The sequence below is a fragment of the Schistocerca cancellata genome, chromosome 9 (genome assembly GCF_023864275.1).
Source record: "Schistocerca cancellata isolate TAMUIC-IGC-003103 chromosome 9, iqSchCanc2.1, whole genome shotgun sequence".
NCBI lineage: Eukaryota > Metazoa > Arthropoda > Insecta > Orthoptera > Acrididae > Schistocerca > Schistocerca cancellata.
The window spans coordinates 249,048,295-249,071,662 of record NC_064634.1 but is presented as its reverse complement, the minus strand read 5'-3'; the positions used below and the strand labels follow the sequence as shown (position 1 = coordinate 249,071,662).

General features: G+C 36.7%; 1 protein-coding gene across 1 annotated transcript in view; it reads left to right on the top strand.

Moving 5' to 3' along the window:
• The window catches only part of LOC126100187 (putative fatty acyl-CoA reductase CG5065), a 149,248-nt gene that overhangs the window by 38,530 nt on the left and 87,350 nt on the right, over positions 1 to 23,368 (top strand). Inside the window, exons 2-4 of the mRNA XM_049910746.1 lie at positions 5,660 to 5,908; positions 9,278 to 9,423; positions 9,511 to 9,620. Of these exons, the coding sequence (XP_049766703.1) occupies positions 5,660 to 5,908; positions 9,278 to 9,423; positions 9,511 to 9,620 (505 nt within the window). The remainder of the gene's footprint in view (positions 1 to 5,659; positions 5,909 to 9,277; positions 9,424 to 9,510; positions 9,621 to 23,368) is intronic.

The following is a 23,368-nucleotide window of genomic DNA, read 5'->3' as shown; positions in this document are numbered from 1 at the left end:
TATCCTTACATTTGCCCTCAACCTTTTTCTGCTTAGCCATTTTCCCTTTCACCTGCTTCATCTGCATCATTTTTATATTTTCTTCTTTCATCAAGCACATTCAATATCACCTTTGGTATTGAAGTATTTCTATTGGAAATTGTCTTTGTAACTAATTAATACTTTGTTGCTATCACTATTTCATCTCTAAAAGTTTCTCATTCATTTCTCCTGCATTTATTTCCCCTGTTCCAATCAATCATTACCTAATGCTCCCTCTGAAACTCTCAAGTCCTCTGGTTCTTTCATCTTATCTTGATACCATCTCTTTAATTTCCTACCTTTTTGCAACTTCTTGAGTTTTAATCTACAGTTCATAACCAATAAATAGTGGTCAGATTCTCCATTTGCCCATAGAAATATCTTATAGTTAAAAATGTGGCTCTGAAATGTCTGTCTTACCATTATATAATCAATCTGGAATCTATTACCATTATATAATCAATCTGAAATCTACTGGTGTCTCCACATACCTTACATGTATAAAGCATTATTTCATGATCCTTAAACCAGGTATTAGCAAAGATTAAATTATGCTCTTTGCGAAATTCTACCAGGTGGTTTCTCTTCCATTCATTCCCCTCAGGCCATATTCACCTGCTATTTTTCCTTTTCTACCTCAACTTACTATTGAATTCCAGTCCCCTTTCAGAATTAAAATTTCCTCTTCCTTAAGTATGCGAATAATTTCTTTTATCTCATCTTATATTTTTTTCCGATCCCTTCATCATCTGTGGAGCTAGTTCACATATATAATTGTACTACTGTGATGGATGTTGGCTTTTATCTTGGCTATGATAATGCATTCACTATGGTGCTCATAGTAGCTTTCCCACATTCCTCTTTTCTTATTCATTACTAGATCTACTCTTGCATTAGCTCTATTTGATTTTGTATTTATAACCCTGTACACACCTGACCAGAAGTCCCATTTATCCTGCCATCAAACATCGCTAATCTGCAGTATATCCAACTTTATTCCACCCATTTCTCTTTTCAAAGTTTCTAACCTACCTGCTTGAGTAAGAGATACTTACCTACCCAATTAAGGGATCTAACATTCCACACATTGATCTATAGAACACCAGTTTTATATTTCATTATGATGACATCTCCCATTTGAAGATCCAAGTGGGGGACTACTTTACCTCTGAGAAATTCTACACAAGAGGATGCCGTCATCATTTAACTATACAGTAGACCTGTATGTCTACATCTACATCTACATCCATACTCCGCAAGCCACCTGATGGTGCATGGCGGAGGGGAAAATAAGAGCTGTAGTTTCCCATTGCTTTCAGCAGTATCAGCACAGCAAGATATTGTTGGCTGAAGTTACAAAACCAGATCAGTCAGGCATCCAGACTGTTGCCCCTACAACTACTGCAGTCCCTCTTCAGGAACCACGTATTTGTCTGCCTCTCAACAGATAGTGCTTTGTTGTGGTAGTTATCTTCTTTAGCTTCTTACTGGCACACATCATTGTAAAAAGAGAATTATTTTTGCAAATTCCTGGCAGATTAAAATGGAGGGCAGGTCATGAGTCATGTTTGGGTAGCTCAGTCGGTAGAGCACTTGCCCGCAAAATGCAAAGATCCTGAGTTCGAGTCTTGTTCTGGCACACAGTTTTAATCTGCCAGGGAGTTTCATATCAGCACACACTCTGCTGAAGAGTGAAAATATTATTCTGGAAACATCCCCTAGGCTGTGGCTAAGCCATGTCCCCACAATAGCCTTTGTTCCAGGAGTGCTAGTTCTGCGAGGTTTGCAGAAGAGCTTCTGTGAAGTTTGGAAAGTGGGAGATGAGGTACTGGCAGAACTGAAGCTGTGAGGATAGGTCACAAGTCATGCTTGGGTAGCTCAGTTGGTAGAGCACTTGACTGCAAAAGACAAAGATCCTGAGTTCAAGTCTTGGTCCAACACATAGTTTTAACTTGCCAGGAAGTTTCATATCAGCGCACACCCTGCTGCAGAGTGAAAATGTCATTCTGGAATTATTTTTATTTTTATTTCTGTGACTGCTCTTATTAATTTTGTTTGTAAGAAGCTCATCGACTTTGGAACTTATTTCAGCTTGTTCACATCTGTCAAGCAAAGTGGTATTCACGGCAGTTTTGACATCAACAATCATTTCAGTAACATTGAGCTGATCTAGAGAGGTTTTGATGTTATGTTTAAGACATCTACTTAAAATATTAGGTTGTGCTGTGACAGAGATTTTGTTGGTTTTGGTAATGATCCTCTCATAGAAATAAAAATTAAGGACATTTTAAGTTGGTTTATTTTTATAACAATGAGTTTTTGGCTTTTTCGTGGTGTTGCTGAATGATCAGATCTCACTCCACAGTTAACCACACATGAATGGATTTTAAAATAGTATCCAATTGTGTGGCAAGTGTGACAGTTAAACTTTAGTGTTAAGAGAATCTTTCTTACTGTATATATCATATGTTATTAATCAAATGAGTCACACTTTGCTTCATAGCTGCACAAAGAGTTTCCTTAATTTTTGTATATACTGACATATTTAGGAATCAGATTTTGTAAAAGCCCTGTTTGTTACAGAAAACATGTTGGCTGGCTTCAAGGATTTTGACCTAAATGTTTCTACATGTGCAACACCTTTTTAAACTGACTAGGTTGTAGATTTTTATAATTTTATGTATAGCTGTTATTTTCTCAGCAACTGTAGTATATGTTCCATACAAAAGATGATGGTGGGAAAAAAAAAAAAAAAAAAAAAAAAAAAAAAAAAAAAAAAAAAACTATTGTGATTCGACCTGGAAAATTTTACTGCTGTGATGATAAAGCAAACAAAGTCATTACAAGATCAAAATCTAGTGAAAAAACTGTGGCAAATGTAAATTCAGTGACATCCATATGTTATCATTGTGACTAATTTTGTCTCATTTTTAACTACAAAAAAACAGTGAAATCAATGAGCTTTAAAAGGCTGTAACCTTATTGGAGAAACAGCTGCAGAATCTTGGCTGTAAAAGTCAACAACCAGAGCATCAACTCTAGAAGAAAGAAATATCGGATACCAGTGATGTAAACAAAGCAAGAACCACAGTGGAAACCAGCACAAAACTTGAAAATATAAAAGTACATGCATTAAAAAGCTATAATGACAAACATGATTCTACAAACAATGTTATGCAGAAACATATGAGTCCAGATAAAAATTACAATTAACAACAGCCATGCACTGTAAATTTTTCACACATGTTGCATCATAAACCAAGAAATATGATTAAAAAATCAGTTGACTGGCCTCTAGTATGCAAAAGAGGACAAAAAGTCTTAATTTTTGCTGATATTAACTGATGATTAACTCTGTCCTAAACATAGCTGCTTTTGTGGAAGTTTAAGAAACACATTTACACTGCATGTTTGCAGTACATGGAGGCAGAGCTACTTCCCCTCCTCACCCCACTCTTTTCAGAGTCAACAAACAACAATTGAAGTTTCTACCAAATCCACTGTCACTTCTGCTCCTTTTGCATTCTTGTAGAAACATGGTTCAATAGCAAGAATTATTTTCACTTGAGCCTTGGCATCTTTGTTTCAACAAGTTCTGAGACACATTTTGCCAGTCCTTTGAGAATTAAACATGTTCTTGATTGCAGATGCCCAATCTCCATAATTGCTGTACCCTTTCAGCTTCGACACATTAATAAAATAATTCGTCACCTTCTGTTTTGAGTAAAACAACAGTATTTCCTGGACTTCAAATAATGACATGTTATTCCTGACCTTTTAACCATTTTAATTGAAAGTTATCTGGATACCTGCCAAGAGTTCTGTTGCATGTAGGTTCTGCTTATTATCTACTTCTACGGAGAACACTGGTAGGCAAATTACTGAACACTTTATTAGACCACGTCATGTTAAAAGAAACTTAGATATTCTACTGCACTCAGTGCTACAGGATGTTCATCAAACAGCAAACAGACATAATACATATGGCTCACTTGGTATGAGCAAAGCAAAGACACTTACACGTAAAAGAAAGACATACTAATGATCACAGCTCACACGGACCACACATATTAAATTTGAATGCTTCGATTAAGCTCAACAGATATAAGCACTTTTAATTTTATAGCAATTTATGGTTAGGTTATTTTTATTAAGCAACTATATTTATGCAGATATTGCAGGAGGAATGGAACAGAAACTGAATAGATTTTGTATTACAAATACTTTACTTGCGATGAACAACAACCAATGTGTGCAATGCATATGGATGACATTGATGACAAAGAATGTGTAAATGAATGATACAACTTAGTTGAAACTTGTAATGCATAAGTAAAATAATTTGCCACTTGAACAGCATTTGACTGAAACACTGAACTTTAAAATGCTAAAATTCGACCAGACATTTCATATAAAATCACAAAAAGTCTATTTTGGCTTAAACATAATGCATGAATATTAGGTATCTGTTCTTTCATGTAGATGAAAATTTTATTACTTTATTATGAAAGATATATTCATCAATATTTGGGATGCTCAAGTTTAGATTACAACTCAATCTGAAGTTGAACTGCTATCTGCCACTATTTCTAAGAAGTCAAACAGAGTTTAGTAAATAGCACTACTTACATTTGGCTAAAAGCAACGAGACAAACAAAATATGTCTATGATGTTAAATTTCAGAATGAAAGTGCTCTGCATGACTTAATTATATAGTCCTTGACTGGTCACATATCATCCACATCTTTCCATAGTTATCCAGCAGCAAATGTGTATGTCTAGTTTCTTCCAATAAGTGCTAACTCTTTCCAGATACTGTCATGGAAAATCTTGGCTGAAGTATAGCCTAAATAATGGGATGAAGAAACAGAAAATCATGGTGCCATATATACAAATATGAGTGGTCAACAGTACTGGTATTTAACTGCAAGAGTAGAATTACTTGTGGTCTACAAACTAGTGGGCAATGTTTAATTAAGATCATTCTTAGCTAGAAGTCACTTTGGTACTTTTGGCTGCAAACAATGGGACAAACAAAATATGTCTATGATGTTAAATTTCAGAATGAAAGCGTCCTGCATGGCTTAATTATATAGTCCTTGACTGGTCACATATCATCCACATCTTTCCATAGTTATCCAACAGCAAATATGAATGTCTAGTTTCTTTCAATAAGTGGTAACTCTATCCAGATACTGGTATGGAAAATCTTGGCTGAAGTATAGCCTAAATAATGGGATGAAGAAATATGAAATCATGGTGTTATATATACAAATATGAGTGGTCAACAGTACTGGTATTTAACTTCAGGAGTAGAACTACTTGTGGCCTACAAACTATATGGGGAATGTTTCATTAAGATCATTCTTAATTAGAAGTCTCTTTGGTTACTTCATTATATTGTAAATTTCATATGTGAAATAAATTATGAAAATCAGTAATTTTCTCATTACTGGAAATTTGGTATAATCATGAGCAAGCATCTGATTAACCATTCTGTCTTGTTTCTTATTTTATCTATCAGACTTGCAGATACATTCAATAGAAAGTTAGTGTGTGTAATTTTGAAGTTTTAATATCTATGACTTTAATCATTTCAGTTTTGAAGTTTTAATATCTATGACTTTAATCATTTCAGCTCTTTGATGTTGTGAAAAAGCAAAGACCAGAAGCTATTGAAAAACTGAAACCAGTGAAAGGTGATGTAACAGAGCTTGGGCTTGGGCTCAGTGATGAAGATCGTGATTTACTAGTACGGGAAGTCAGTGTTGTTTTTCATGCTGCAGCAAGTGTACGTTTTGATGATAGTCTTGCCTATGCAACAATATTAAATGTAAGGGGCACACGTGAGACTATTAATCTTGCCATGGAGATGAAGAATCTGAAGGTCAGTTGAAAGACATGTAAAAACACTGTACTAATGTAACAACTTCAATTCAGAAACTACTGTGACAGGTTTTAAATATAACAAATATTGAAACACAGATTATTCCAGTTAGTGAAAAAATTGTTTGAACAAGAACCAGGAGAATATTAATTCAGTAATCATCAAATATTTGATAACAAATGAACCAGAAAATAAAAATTGAAAATCTCTTACATGAATAAATAAAAAACCAAATCATGTATAATACTAGATATGAAGTCATTAATCATACAAGTTTTCCCTTGTGACTGTCTGAAACTTTCAGCTATGATTAAATATTAGAATGGAAAGGTTAGATTTATGGGATGACACAACATAAAATAGAACCATAGCACAACCCTACCAGTTGCTGAGATAGGAGCATTTTATTATGGTGACATATTGTGAGTAGGTCATAACTGGTTACATCTCCTCCCTGATTTGTTTCACCTCTTCTGGCCTGAAGTTTAGACTGGATTTTTGCATATGCATTTCTTTCTTTTATGATTTGTAACTTTCATCTCTCCTCCAATCTGTTAAAGTAAGGTTGTATTACTAAATGTCAGTACCATAAGCTGAGGTTACTTTGGCCCTTAGCATGTACTTTTGGCCCATTGATTGGAAAAAGTTTAAAATATTTTTCCCCCCCCAACATTATATCATTACCATGGAGTAAACAAAGCAGTATGATCTAGAAGGTTGTGAGTTCCATGTAGCAATATTGTGTTGGCAGCACTGTACTTGATGTTCATCGTAAATATTTTAACAGCTGTCACACCCCAGTAAATTCTGCCAGGAGGATTTACATCAGTTAAACTAAAAATATGGTGAGTACAATTTTGTACTCTATCAGTATTAAGTACATCTACATCTATGTGGATACCCTGCAAATCACAATTAAGTGCCTTGCAGAGGGTTCATCAAACCACCTTCACAATTCTCTGTTATTCCAATCTCGTATAGCATGCAAAAAGAATGAACACTTATATCTTTCTGTACAAGTTCTGATTTCCCTTATTTTATAGTGGTGATCATTCCTCCCTATGTAGGTCAGTGTCAACAAAATATTTCAACATTCGGAGGAGAAAGAGAAAGTTGGTGATTGGAATTTCATGAGAAGATTTTGTCACAAAACACCTTTCTTTTAATGATTTCCAGTCCAAATCCTGTATCATTTCTGTGACACTCTCTCCCATATTTTGCAATAATACAAAATGTACTGCCTTTCTTTGAACTTTTTCAATGTAGTCCATCAGTCCTATCTGGTAAGGATCTCACACCATGCAGCAGTATTCTAAAAGAGGACGGACAAGCATAGTGTAGGCAGTCTCCTTAGTAGGTCTGTTACATTTTATAAGTGTCCTGGCAATAAAACACAGCCTTTGGTTAGCCTTCCCCACAACATTTTCTGTATGTTCTTTCCAATTTAAGTTGTTCATAATTGTAATACCTAGGTATTTAGTTGAATTTACGGCTTTTAGATTAGACTGATTTATCATGTAACCGAAGCTTAACAAGTTCCTTTTTGCATTCATGTGGATGACATCACACTTTTCATTATTTAGGGTCAACTGCCATTTTTCACACCATTCAGATATTTTTTCTAAATCGTTTTGCAGTTTGTTTTGATCTTCTGATGTATTTCTTAGTTGATAATCGACAGCATCATCTGCAAACAACTGAAGACGGCTACTCAGATTGCCTCCCAAACCATTTATATAGATAAGGAACAGCAAAGGGCCTATAACACTACCTTGGGCAATGCCTGAAATCACTTCTGTTTTACTCAATGACTTTCCATCAGTTACAATGAACTGTGACCTCTCTGACAGGAAATCGCAAATCCAGTCACATAACTGAGATGATATTCTATAAACACTCAAGTGAAACTAAATAATTTGCCCCTGATTAGGAACTTTTAATATGTCACAAAATGGGTTTACTTTCTGACGCAATACAAAAACACGAGATCTGTGGCTATTAGATGTTAAATTTACATGCATAAACTCAAGAAATTAAACTATTAAAGCCCACAGATGATACAATAAAATTCACTCCTGGTTAGGAACTCATAAATGACACAAAACGTTTACTTTCCTGTCTGTCTCGGTTGGCTACTGCTGCCTGACTGGTACTAAGATGAGAAATTGTCATTTGTGTGAAATTCAATTTAGGTAATGTATTTAATGCTTCTGTAAAATGGTGCATACTTTTTCAAAATATGAGGTTACATTAGCCCATGCCAAAGGTATCCCAAAATGAAGACAAGGGGGTGCTAGAATCTGATGGTGTTCATGTGTCCCAGAAATGGGACTGAGATGAGTTATGAGAGTGCTAATGCAAACTTTATGGGAAAGACAAAGTCTTACTGAAAATGGCCAAAACAAAAGATAAACAACATTTTTCGTGGGAAGATTTGATAAGAATTATCAGTCTAACATGACTAACAAAATGTAGCTATTTTTAAGTAATAGAGCTTCATTAATTTTCATAAGAAGGCTCATATCCATACCATTCAGTGTCTTTACATATGACAAAGTTTCTTTGCAGATAGTTACCATAGTGTAACATATAACTTGAAAATTAATTAGTCAATTGATGAAAGATACAACACTTGCATATTTGCAGGTAAACGTTTTTGACAATACTAGAAAAATGTATTTTGAATCCTCTCTCTGGCACTGTCATTTGGTTTCTTGCCACATATAAAAACAAAGGCAAAACTTGGGCCAAAGTAACTACAGTTTATGGTAACTGCTTTGCGTGTTAATTATGTATGGCTCTATACTTTCAGATGAAGCAGCATGTCTATCCACACAATGGCAACTTTAAAGCATTGATCAATTATGCATATTATTATTATTATTATTATTATTATTATTATTATATTATTATTATTATTATTATTATTGATAGTGGCTGAAGTTGTGTAAATTTGTTGATGAACATAACTGTTATACAGCAGATGGTATTAATTTTGCACTCTCATATTTATCTGAATTTAAAAATTTGTGAACACTCAAAATGTATACCTACGAGCCATCTCCGGTTGTAACATATATAGTTTGATAAGTACCTGTTTGTGTTCTATCCTAAAGTAGGAAATACACTCAAAATCTTGGAAACTCAATATTTAATCTCTATTTTTTTATGTTCATGTGTCTGGAATCTCTGTTGTTATCGCCTTCCTGATTAGTAAGAAGATAAGACCTCCTTCTCACATTTTATCTTGAAATAATCACTTAATATTATAACAAATTCTAAAATCATTGCCAATGTTCAAAACATGTTACTACTTATTTAATTTACATATTTGGAATTTTCATATGTGATGTATTTAAGTATTTCTAGGTATTTGTTCACGTCTCGACAGCTTATTGCAATCTGCATGAAACAGTTGTTGAAGAGAAGCTGTATCCAGCTCCTGCTGACTGGCGAGAAATGATAAGCATAGCTGAGAATACAGAAGATCTCACATTAAGGATGCTCACCCCAAAGTGAGAAGACAACTTATATCTACCATTGGTCAAATTCTGAATTAACCTATAGCTAAGTCTAAAACTGATTTTCTTTTTCACTTCTAGGATTCTGGGAACATATCCAAATACTTACACATTCTCCAAAGGCCTGGCAGAGCATTTAGTAAATGATCACAGTGACAAAATTCCTTCAGTCATAATTCGACCTACTATCTGTAAGTTCTGAAATGTTAGTACCTGGAAAGTCATGGTAGTTCAGTCATTATGAACTGTTAGTGTTATGGTGATGCTGTTAATGTATATAACTGGAAACCACAAGCAGTGTTCTGCACAGAGTACCTAAATTATAATCAACAATATGAATTAGGATAAATTATTAGTCACCATATAGAGGAAATATTGATCAATGGACAGGCATATTTAAAGTATGATTAAATGCTGGATAAGGTTCTTCATCAGATATGCAAGGTAGACTATTTTAATCCATAACAGAGATGAGATACAGTAAAACATTTTAGATAAAAGTTGCAGGTGGCAAAGAGGTTCAAGTATTGCTACTAATGGCCATCACCTTTAATGTGATTTTCAAGGTGATTTGGAGGTTATAGTGATTTTTAAAATGGGAACCATAATATTTAATTTAAGAGTTTAACAGAGCAACAAATTTTGTGTAGAAAGTGATACGTTGTTCAAGGTAATGGCAAGATTCAATGAAGGGTAAAAAAGGAAATATCTTTTTAGTTCTAGTAGAGATTAACTTGGAAAGGAGGAGGGATACAGCAAAATACAATGTTATGAATATAATAGAGGGAAACATTCCACCTGGGAAAAATATATCTAAAAACAAAGATGATGAGACTTACCAAACAAAAGTGCTGGCAGGTCGATAGACACACAAACAAACACAAACATACACACAAAATTTGAGCTTTTGCAACCCCTGGTTGCTTCATCAGGAAAGAGGGAAGGAGAGGGAAAGATGAAAGGATGTGGGTTTTAAGGGAGAGGGTAAGGAGTCATTCCAATCCCGGGAGCGGAAAGACTTACCTTAGGGGGAAAAAAGGACAGGTATACACTCCAATACAATGTTAGATACAAATTGGAAGTGGGATGAGCAATCATGTACAATTACCAATAACCCTGATCTTAAAGGTAAGTATCAAAGGTCATTCAAAGTTGAGTTCAGTTTCACGGTGATGTCTGATCTGAATTTTAAGTTTCAGTTAACGTGTTTTGTATCTAACATTGTATTTTGGTGCATAGCTCCTCTATTCTGAGTAAATCACTACAAGAACTGAAAATATATTTGTTTATTTGACCTTCATTGAACCTTAGCATGACCTTAGACAATGCATCACTCTATACATAAAATTTGGTGCTCTTTTCCGAATATTAAATCAAATATTAGCATTTCCATTTAAAAAAAATAACTTCAATCTCCAAATTACCTTCAAAATCACATTCAACATCATGGTCATTAATAGCAATGGGTGTCCCTTTTGGTACACACACACACACACACACACACACACACACTCACACACACACACACACACACGCACACACACACACACACACACACACACACACACACATGGTTGTCCCTTTTGGTACACACACACACACACACACACACACACACACACACACACACACACACAGCATATGGCCCCTGCTGTCTCTGGCTGATGAGGCCTTGCTGCTACTAGGACCTAACCAAGATATGAAATTGGCTGTGTGTGTGTGTGTGTGTGTGTGTGTGTGTGTGTGTGTGTGTGTGTGTGTGTGTTTTCTGTATCTGATGAAGGACATTGTCCAATAGCTTATCCAAAAGTCAAGTCTACTTTTAAATCTGCTTGTCTGCTGCTCAATACCTCCTCTGTGTGGTGAGTAATAATCTGTCATAATTTATGTTGCTATTCCATCCTAGATTTTCCACTGTATAAAATCAAATCAGTTACACAAACACTAGCCATTTTATCAGATATTATTTCTGATAAGGACTCACACTCTGTTGACTCTCAGATTTCTTCTATATATTCTTATTATTACTCTAAGAGTGCTCAACAAAAATGGAAATATTGGTTTCTGGTGGCCAGTACAGCCACACTGTGATAGCTGCTGTCTGTCCAAATCCATAAGTGTGACACAGAATTTAAAGATTTGTTGAGTATTACATACACCAGCCGATGAGTTGTCTTGATAGTAATTTATTTTGTATGTAGCCATTTTCTTTACTACCACTGATTCTACAATAATATTATAGTAGCTCATATCCATCTAGATGAATTTTTCCACTGATAGCAGACATCTTGCATGATATAGATACAATATTATGAAGCTTCTGAAGATACCATGTCAGCTGCACTATAAATAGGACCAAGGTATGAAAATGCAAGTTGACAGATATTAAGTATAAGATGTTTGGTTGACAGAAAGACAGTGATCAAAGACTTCAATAACACCATATCAAATACAATTGCAGCTCATATCACAAAGCCCTTAGAATTATTAGCAATATGTTGAAGCTTTCATGGGCATAAAAGAAATTTACAGGAACTTGTTGGTAATGAAAGGACTGAAATGAGTGACCACTAAATGAAAGCTATACAAGCCTGTAGGCTCTGAAGAAGAACTTAAATTTAGAAACTGAGATATACTTCAGTTTATGTGGCTATTCATTGATCAATACACATACTATACAATGAATGGTTGTCTTCTCTCATACATTATTTGTGTTCCATACAGGAGTTTCTATTAGCACATTGAGTAGATATAACAATTAAAGGTATATTGTACAGGTTTCTTGCTAAATTTACTTGGTCACATGTAGCTGGTGTAAGCGCAAATAGTGTTAAGCTGTATAATGACATTTTATATTCAATGAAGCACACAGATCAAGTTTCTCAGGGTTGCTTCTCTGCTGTTAAAATATACTGTTCCATATATCTGAAGATTCTACTTTTTGATGGGATTTATGGAAAATGGTGACTGAATGATATTGATAAACAAGTGAATTGTAATTGAGCTAGCCCACAGGTATTAATGGATTCTCTATGATCCTTTGGACAGATAATTTTTTCCAATGATTGAGGGAGTATAAAAAAGGAGAAGGGGCAGCAAAGGTCATACACAGAAACATCACCCTGTATCACCCACAAATGTTTCCAGTGTAAGTTCCCACATGGTAATCTGTGGGGAATGAAATTAACTTTTCCAATATAGATTCCAAGAATAATTGATTTGATGTCTTGTATAATGGCTGTGGGTTTCACAGTATGTCTGCTGGTGTTTCAGGTCAATAACTGTAGGAAATTTAAAACAGCAAAAATATAAAGACCACTCATGGATTAGACCTACTACAGGTATAGAAAGGGTTTTCTTGCATGGGGAGTCCCTTTGTATTGTCACCTCAAACAGGGCTTGGTTACTGGTAGTTGCACAATATCTTAAGAAGTTGACAGTTGGTTTTTTCATGACTTGAAATCTCGTTCGTTGATATACTGAAAAGATGTTCTGGAAACTGATACTAGAAAGGGTAGTTTCAAATGATGTAGACCACATAACACCAGGTGATTCAAAAAGAAAGAACAATTTTCAAGTGTTTATTACAGGCAAACTATAAATGATAGAAACACATTGTGCATGTAACTGCATAGAGGAAGGTTCAATGATTGACACAGATGTGCTGTTGTTTGCTTGTAGCAACATGGCAACCACACCACAAAAGAACTCATTTTGTGTGATGGAATTTGTGCAAAGGCAATCCATTGGTCAAGTGCAATGTGCATTCCACCATCAATTTAGCAAGAATCCACCTCCACACGAGCAGATTTATGACTGGCAGACAGATTTCTTGGAAGCTGGTTGCTTGCATACACAAAGGGAATAGCACTAGTTGGCCACATATGTCTGATGAAAATGCTGAACATATGCAAGATGCATTCAATGGAACTCTAGGAAGTTCACAAGGTGGGCAGGCCAGAAACATCAACTTCCTCAGAAAATGGTGTGGTATGTTCTGATCTGAAACAATTCCTGCATATGAGACCTTACAAGTTGCAGTTACTACAACAATTGTATGCTGTTGTCTATAACAGAAGGTAAGAATTTTACATTTCAGTTCTCCAGGGTATGGCAGAGGACACTTTTTCTGAATGACTCATCTTTTCAAATGAATTGATATTTCAGCTCTCTGATCAAACAAACTGCCATAATGTAAGAATTTGGGGGTAAAAAAATCCTGGCATTGTCGTATAACATCAAAGAGACTTACTGAAATCAAATGTATTTTGTGCCATTTCTGTTCACAAAGTATATGGACTTTCCTTTTTGGTGGAGGAAACTGTGGCAGAAGCGTCATATCTGCACATGATGCAAAATTGATTATTTCCTTGACTTCATGAAGATTCCAATGACTTCATTCTCTCACCTTCACTCTCACCTTGAGGTGTGTCATTATCTTAACTACACCATTGCACAACACAGGGTCACAAAAGGTTTTCAAGAAGATTTTGTACATTGCTTTTGGCCTCCTAGGTCACCAGACCTCACATTTTGTGATTTTTTTCTGTGGTGGTACATAAAAGACAGAGTATTTATCCCACCTGTGGCAGCTACTTTTCAAGAACTGAGAAATTGAAGCCATCAAATCAATAAAGAAGGACCAGTTGATTCATGTGTGGAATGAAATGGACTACTGTTTTGATGTTTCTCAAGCAACACACAGTGCTTATGTTTATTGTGTCATATAGTTTCATGAAACTTTGAACCTTCCCCTATATGCTGACATTTGCAATCTATTTCTAGCCTTCATAGTTTGTTGGCAACAGACAATTGAAACCTGTTATTTCGTTTTGAATCTCCCTGCAGATAAATTTTAAGTGGTTCATCTCACTTTATTTGCACTACAACATTGTGGTGGCCAGTTCCAGTTTTACAAATCACAGTTTGTACACATAAAGAGACACATATCCTTTCCTTCACTCATACTGTTGGGTCTAGGAATCCTGCCTACTAAATTTGACAGACAAACAAACAAACAAACATCTCCTATTAATGAGTTTTATTGCAACAAGAAAATTACAATACTTAACTTTGCTAGATGTGTCACAAGCAAAGTGTGACATACAAAACCAGTCTTTTCAGAATAGACAGATACAAGTCTGTGCTATGTAGGGCTTGCTAATACAGTCACTAATGCTGGCACTGCTATCAAAGTGCCTAACACTGAAGCTGCTATCCAAGTGGGCTTCCACCAGTTGAGCATGGTCCTTTTGTGCTCTTCACCTAGGAGCCACTGCTGTCGCGTTGAAGTCCTGGAAGGGAGGTCCGTCAGAATGCTATTGGCTGACCCTTTCTCACAGCATTCTCTCCTTTGTTGTTCCCAACAGGCATGCCAGTGCTTGACTTTATACTGTAACATTCCTCAACAACAGGAGGGGAGGCAGGAGCATGGATGGTCTGATGGAGCAGAAGCTGTGGCTGCAGTGTCAGACTTTTGGTCGTACCATGCCATTTGACCTTCCCTCTGGTGGAAACATCACCTGAGAAACACCCAGAAGTGTTTGCATCCACCTCCTGAGGCCCATAACAAGATGTAGAAGGAGTCGGGCATGGCGACAAGGACAGTAGGATGAGAGGAGGTGGAGAAGGTGAAGGCTCCATCTCAATGAGGTCATCCCACAGTGTTGGGATGACAACCTCTGGCAGTGGCTGCTGTGACTACACTGTCCTCAGGATTCATGAACCTGGGGGAGGAGATACAGAAGGATCACTGTGCACATGACAGAGGTGAATTTGATTGTGATCTCAGCGCTGCTGTCTGGGCCTGAAATGAGATATTTGCATGCGCCAAGTTGACGAAGGATCTCACCTTGTGACCATTGTCTTATGCCCCTAAAAACCCTGAAAAACACAATATCATGTGGCGTAACCTTCAGCGCCAGATGCTGAGGAGGGTGGAGCAGGTGGAGCAGTATCTGATGGCAGCGGCCATGGAGCAGTTCCTGTGACAATGGTCCATATCATGGATGCGAACAATACGAGGCAAGAAACAATTCCATTGCGTGATCCCTGGTGTGTGCACTGCAAAGTTGGGCCATTTGCTGCCTGAAGATTCTAACAAAATGTTCTGCTTTGCCATTTGACTGTGAATGGAATGGTGCACTAGTTAGATGCTGTATGCTGTTGCATTCACACAATGTTTTGAATTCATTTGACGTGAACTTAGTGCCATTGTCTGATACTATGGCTTCAGGCAAACCTTTGAGGCTAAAAATAGAGGACAACACCTAGACTGTGGAATGTGGTGTCGTTGAATTCATTGGCACAGCAAACAGAAACTTGCTATAAGAGTCTAACACAATCAACCAACGAATGTTGAAAAAAGAACCAACAAAGTCTATGTGGACACATTGCCATGGTGATTACAACTTAGGCCAAGCAGAGAATTTTTGTGGCAGAGCAGACTGATTTTCCACACATACATGACATCATAATGTCATCTGTCCTGTTTGGGTGTCCATACCCTGTCAAGTTTCATGCAAACAATCCACCAGTGTCCTTGGCAAAGTAAATGCAACACTTCTTTTTGCAAAGCTTTGGGATCAACACACATGACTGTCCAGCATCATTTTGAATGAGAATCACACCTTGGTGTATAGCAAGGCTATGCTGATGTGCAAAGTATCGTCTCATGACAGAGTCCATGATGCTATGTAATGAGTGAGGCCAAGATGTGCAAATATATTTTAGCAAAATGTTCAAATCTGAATCAGCTTCTGTGGCCTGTGCAATTTTGTACAGTTCAGAGGAAAAGATTGAAGCAATACAGAATCCTGAGCATCAATGTGACAACAAGATGCAGCAGAAGCATCAAAGTGTGTATCAGCGCCAATCGAAAGACGTGGAAATGTGTCCGAATTACTATGTTGAGCTGGCGGATGATACACAATCTCATACTGGTATTGAGACAACAACAAAGCTCATCTTTGCAATTTTTGGGCAGTTCATACAGGAACTGATTTCATCAGATGAAACAAGGCATGCAATGGCTTGTGATCTGTTATGAAGTAGAATTTTCTGCCATACAAATAGTGGTGGAATTTGGTGACACCATACACAATAGCCAATGCCTTTTCTCTTTTTGTGAATAGCTACACTAAGCTTTGGACAACACTTTTGATGCAAAAGTAATAGGCCTGTCTCTATCACCAAATCCATGTGAAAGCACTGCACCAATTCCCTAACGAGAAGTGCCAACTTGCAGCGCAACTGGTTTGTCAGGATCAAAGTGAACCAAGTATTGATCACTGAGCAGTACATCTTTAAGGTTTTGAAAAGCTTCTTGGCACTCATCTGTCTAAACAAAGGGCACATTCTTGTGATGTACGTGATGCAATGAAGCTGCAATTTGTGTGGCACTCGGTATGAACCGAATATAATAGTTCATTTTCCCTATGACTGACTACAATTCTGTGATATTGTGAGTAACTGGCAGGTCACGTATGGCTAACAAATTTGACTGAAGAGGATGTACACCTTGACTGTTTATAACATGACCAAGATACTGCAACTCAGGTTTAAAAAAATCATTCTTGTCCAGTCTACACTTTAGTTCTGTATCAGCTAACACACGAAACAAAGCACACAAATTTGCAATGTTTTCTTCAGGTGTATGACTGCTATGACAATATCGTCCAAATAGTTTGAACAGTTTGGTATTTTAGCAGTCAGCTGTTCCAAATACCATTGGAAAATGGCGAGTGCAGAAGCATAACCAAAAGGCAAATGCAAATATTCCAACAAGCCCAAATGAGTGCTCACAACACACACAGTTTTAGATTCTTCATCTAGTGGTATTTGAAGATATGTGTCCTGCAAATCAGTTTTCCAAAAGTAGCAAACAGTGTCTAATCTGTCCATGAGATCCTCCGGGCATGGAAAATAGATAAGTATCAATCACAGTTTGTTGATTGACTGTAGACTTAAAGTCAACACAGAGGTGAATGTGACCTGAAGGTTTAGTGAGCAAAACCAGTGGACTTGCCCACTGACTAGCTTGTATGGGTGCAATACCTGCTATCTTGCAATTCTTTAAGTTCAGCAGCAGCTTTATCCCATAATGCAACAGGAACAGTTCTGCCCCTGCAAAATTTTGGCTGAGCATTGTCTTTCATAGTAATACATGCAATAAAATTGTTAGCACTGCCTAAACCTTCAGAAAATAGTTCAGGGAATGCTTTCAGCAAGCTAGCTGCACTGTCTTTGGCACTGAATGCAGTCACTGACAACACATTGTCCTGAATTTGAAAGCAAAAACAAATCAAACAAATTAAGGCCAAATACGTTCTCACAATCACATGATTGTAGTTCAGTGAATGTCACAGGCAAAGCACATTTTCCAAATATGAGAATGTCTTGTCCAGTATAAGCCCTGCAGCAGGCTTTGAATACACTGCATTGATTACATGGGCCTTTTGACTAGATTTCTGTGATTGGGGAGAAGTCTTATCTTTGTTCCATTGCAAACATACAGTTTGTATGTGACGTTTCTTGCCACAAGCGTGACACTGTGCTTGTCTGGATGGGCAATCTAGGCATTTGTGCAGTGAATAACACCAAGGGCATGACTTTATTCTATTTACTGATGTAGCTGCCCAGTTAGAGAACTATTTATGAAGCTTGACACATGCATGCTGTTGCTGCCTACTGGGCCGGTTGTGAGCAAGGGATGACTCAACCAGACAAATTGGTGGCTGCTCAAATTTATCAGGCGCTATGGCACATGAATCATACTGACCTAGAACTTGCACTATGTGCTGAAATGTTGGATCTCACTGTTTCAAAATCTGTTCTCGAAGGTTGACATCAGTTACATTGTACACGATCGCATCATGCAACATAACTTCTGAATATAAAGCACCACAAGCACATCTGAATTTAAATTTCTTAGTTATACCCCGCAAATCTGTTACCACTCAGGATAAGTTTGTTCTGATGTTTCCTTGCAACAAAAGAATGGGTACCTAGCTGCCAACACATTCATTTGTTGGTCATGATAGGTAGACAGCCTATAACCTAATCATAGGAAAGTTCTCTCAGAGTGGTGTTAGGTAACAATTTCTGAATGAGGCAAAAGACGGTACTTCCTACCAATGACAAAAAGCAATGTAGTTTCACAGTACCTGATACTTTGTGAGCAATGATGTGAGCTTCATACTGTTGCAACCACTTGAGCCATTCCTCTTCTTTTTAATTAAAATGGCAAAAAGGTGTTATGGCACTAGGAGCTACAGTTTATGCATGTGGCACTGTGTTAGTTGTTTGGTTCATCAGTCACTGTTGTACTGTTCAAAAGGGTTGCAGTCTGCTGGCCTGAAACTGAAACATTTGTCTTAACTGCATTCCATCTATTGCTTGCAGCTGAGGTGCCTGAGCAGGGGTTGGGAGAGATGGGTTGCTAGTATTGGAATAGGCAAATGGAATAAACAGACAATGCAAGCAATAAAAACAAACACACAAGCAAAGAAAATTTCTGCAACGCCTACCTGAAAACAATTAATAGTAAAAACACTATAAGAGACACTGTTCAAACATGTAAACAAACTCCTGCAAAGAAATGACAAGATAGAATTAAGCCGCCAGCAAAACACAAAATCCCACAACAAATCTGTGGCAGCTATTGCCTCTGGGTGAAAAACATTAACAGATTTTAATGTTGGTGTTCGTTCATCTTGTCACCAATCTTGTTGTGTCTATGACTCCTGCCTACTCAGTTCACTAGACAACCAAAAAAACAACTTGTATTAACAAGTTTTATTACAACAAGAAAATTACAATACTTAACTTTGCTAGATGTGTCACAAGCAGAGGGTGACATACAACGTAATCCGTCTTCTCCAGCACAGACAAATACAAGTCTGTGCTACATAGAGCTAGCTAACGAAGTTGCTAACGATGTTGCTGCTATCGAAAAGCCTAACATTGAAGCTGCTAACCAAGTGTGCTGCCACCAGTTGGGTGCAGCGCTTATGACCTCCTCACCTAGGGGCCGCTGCTGTCATGTTGTCATCCTGGAAGGGAGGTTGGTCAGCGTGCAATTGGCAGACCCCTTCTCACAGCCTTTTCTGCTTTGTTGTTCCCAACTGGCATGCTGGTGCTTGACTTTATGCCATAACACATACATTTGGAAAGGAACTCTCCTAACCATTAATCAGAGTCACGGTCCTTGTAGAATTTCACAGAGGTGTAATATAAAGTGACAGAAGCATGAAAGCAGTAGTGCATGACATAATATGTAGTATGGTCAACAGAATTAGTAACACTGTTCAGTAAATACTGTTTGAGGAATATTGACATACTGATGGTGAGTATGAATACTGGCAGCAGACTTATTGTACATAGATCTTACTCGAGTGATTACCAACCTCTCTTACTCATGTGATTACCAGCCATTAACTACATTATTTGACTTAGAGGACTTGTATGTGTGCTGGCTGGTCACAGACTGTGAGTCAAATTGGCCTGATTATGTTATCCAATCGCTTGCCTGTCACAGACTCTAATGTGACCTGACTGGAGGTGTTACTCAGTTACTTGCTAGTAGCAGAGTGGTGATTTTGGTGGAAGGCTGACTATTTAAAGACATGCAAAAGGATATGATGTTATTTCTGAAACTGCTTAATGTTTTGAGAAGCAGCTAGGTTAGGTTTTCTATTCTGCATGGACTCTGAGATTTTACTACTATTTGGTTTATGAAAAATGTTTGAGGTTAGTAATTCACAAAAATATCTGGAACATTATTATTCATGTGTCATCTAAATCCCATACTAATGACAATGGCATCAATCTTGAAATAAATTGTTTGTGAACCTAAATTATTCAAAATCTTAGCTACTGACTGAATTTAATAATGAGAGAGAAAATACAGTAATAACATTATGTCATTGAAGCTCAGAATCTTGCAGGCATCAAGACAAAAGAGGCAACTGAAATTTTGAGGATCCGAATGTTTACTGTCAATTATTTCATAAGTTAATTAATTTCAGATACTTTAAAATATGTTCTCAGAAAGTTGGGACTGTCTGCATTGAAATGAATGGTAACTACAGGGTGTGTCCTAAGAGTAATGTGTCATATCTTTTTGTGATGTGACTATAACTTGCAGAGCAGTCAGACTGATGGGTACTCTTAGCTTTCCAGTGGTAGGCCACTCAATTTCCTCCATGCTCTTCAAGTGTTAGGATGGCTTTTTGCATGAACCTCTATTAGTGGTTGCATTGAACTTACAATGGAGAAAACTTTAGAGTAATGCTATGAATAATTTTTTTTGTTAAGCTCAGCAAGATGCTGCTGAAAACTTTTGGAACACATGGGGATGATTGCCTTTCTATTTGGCAGTTGAACAGGTGGCACAATATGTTTAGAGAAGGTCAGGTGGAGGTCACCAACAAGGCACACAAGGACAACAGTCAAGATTACAAATGAATGACCATGTGATTTGTGTGCACCAGTTACTGAATTCAGCCCTTCAAATGAATGTTGGCTTGATATCAGGATTATGTGACTTACTGCAAATGTTTATTAATGAGATTGCGTTGGAAGACTTCACCATGTAGAAGGTTTATGCAAAACTTGTGACCAGAGTTTTTATCGACACCAAAGGGAAATATGAACTAAGGCACTTTTGTGAAGATGATCCCATTTTTTGCACAATGTGTTCAATGGGGAGGAGTCAAGGGTCTTTCAGAGGCAGAGTGTAGAATGGCACACAATGTTGCCACCTCACCAGAAGGAGGCTCACGTAAGCAAAGATCATCAGTGCTCAGTTTTAGAAGGAAGTGCTCCAAAGATTGAATTACATGGTTGCCTGCATCCAAAAGGTCTTCTGCTCTTTGTGGGAACTGCACCATGACAATGACACACCTTCTTTGTTGTCACAGCCTACATGACATGGATGGATGTGACAGTGGTGCTGCAACTGCACTACAGTCCCAACATGGCCCCAGCGGACTTTGCTTTGTTGCCTCAGCTGAAAAGGGACCTCAAAGGAAAGTGTCTTGAGTTCAACAACACACAAGTTACTTCAGTGGCTTCCCTGAAGATCATCCTGATTGAGGAGATCCAGAAAGTTTATGATGCATGATGCAGAAGGGTCATACTACAAAGAATTTTAAGTTGTTGGGTCTATGCAATTAGTAAATTAAAAAAAGCATTGTATTACTTTCTGGACAAACCCTGTATAGCTCCTTTGCTGCTGTTTAGCTCAAAGTGTTTATTTTACTAGATGACATCACTGTAACTTCACTTATCCATGATTTTTAATTACTCTGGGTTCTAGTGAAACCATTTGCATCAGTGTTATTAGAAACACAAATGTAAACAATTGAGTGGTAAATAACAGCTTGACACCTTCCTGTATATGTCACATATTATGTTAACACCTACACTATATATAGAATGTAAAACAAAAGAATTGTAGTCTTTCATGGATTCCAGAAGAAGAAAACATAACAGTTGAATTAGTTCCCAACTTGCTACATTCATCACCTCCACACCCCCCACCCCCCTACCCCCTCCCCTCTGCCAAACTGAATGAGACAGACAGTTGTGGACAAATAGTTGACTGGGTAATTCAGTGGCCTATAAGTTTGTTACATAAAGAAAACAATATTATCATAATAATTTAAAAGAATTTTCAACTTAGGTATTTAAAGTAAATGTTACCTAACAGCCTTCCTTGCCCACTTGATAACATCAGTTTTTACGAACATTCAAAATAGATAAATAAATTGCATTTTATGGTATTACAGTATTTCACAATATATTTATTATATTGCTCTATACTCCATAGCTTGCTTGCACTGCTTCACCAATTTTTCACTGTATTAATAAAATTTATTACTAACCACTAGCGGCCTTTTTACAAAAAAACCACTCTCACTGCCTAGTGTAGGCCCATTCTGTGAGTCCTCTTTTATATTTTCACTTGTAACGATGGATAAGGTGTGTTCAGCATGTGTAAACATGAAAAAGCAAACAAATTTTCTACATTAGTGCACTAGCAAGCCTTTTATTTGTACCTGTAATAAAAATGTTTTCTTGTTATTTGCACATTTGTTATTCATCACAAATGTACATGACTTGTAATTTAATACAAAAAGAAAATTTAAAACTGAACATGTATAGGAATAGAAAGCGAAAGGAAGCTGTTTTATTTACTTGATTGGTCCCATCTGAAATATGATCAATTAAATTTCTTGAAATTCAAATTATATTAGTGAAATTATCAGCATTTTCTAAAATTTATATCAGAAGAGCAATCACATTCCAAAGGAGGTAAACATTATAGGAATGGAATGAACTTACAGCAGCATATATTCAGTAAGTCATCACACAAATTAATATTTCAGTTAGCTTTTTCAAACAATTTCTTAAGAGAGTTTCGTTGCTACAATCATTTTTATGTAGAGTACCAGACTGTTCCTGGTTGCAATGCCATACTTTTAAATAGATTGTCAAAAAGCTGCTTCATTTATTTATTTAGCATCCAATAGATCACACATGTGATATAGGATTTGTCATTTGATTACACGTAACACATAACAACACATACACATAATAAATGGAGAAACATATTCAAACAGTAAAACAAATTACATACACATAGTACATAAGTAGTGTACAAGAACTTATTACACAAAAACAAAAGTACACGCTCATGATAAACAATTATAGATCATGAACTACGCCTTATACACAAAACGTATTACGGATGTTTAACAGATTTTTCATAAGTACCATAATTACGAAGTTGAAAACATAATTATATTAGTTTAAATTTAAAAAAAAGTAAGTACAGGTTTCAATCCACAGCCAGAGACTGGTATTCATTTGCACTGTAGTAGCATTTTTCCATCAAGTATTTTTTTACTTCACACTTGAAATTATTTTTGTCTTT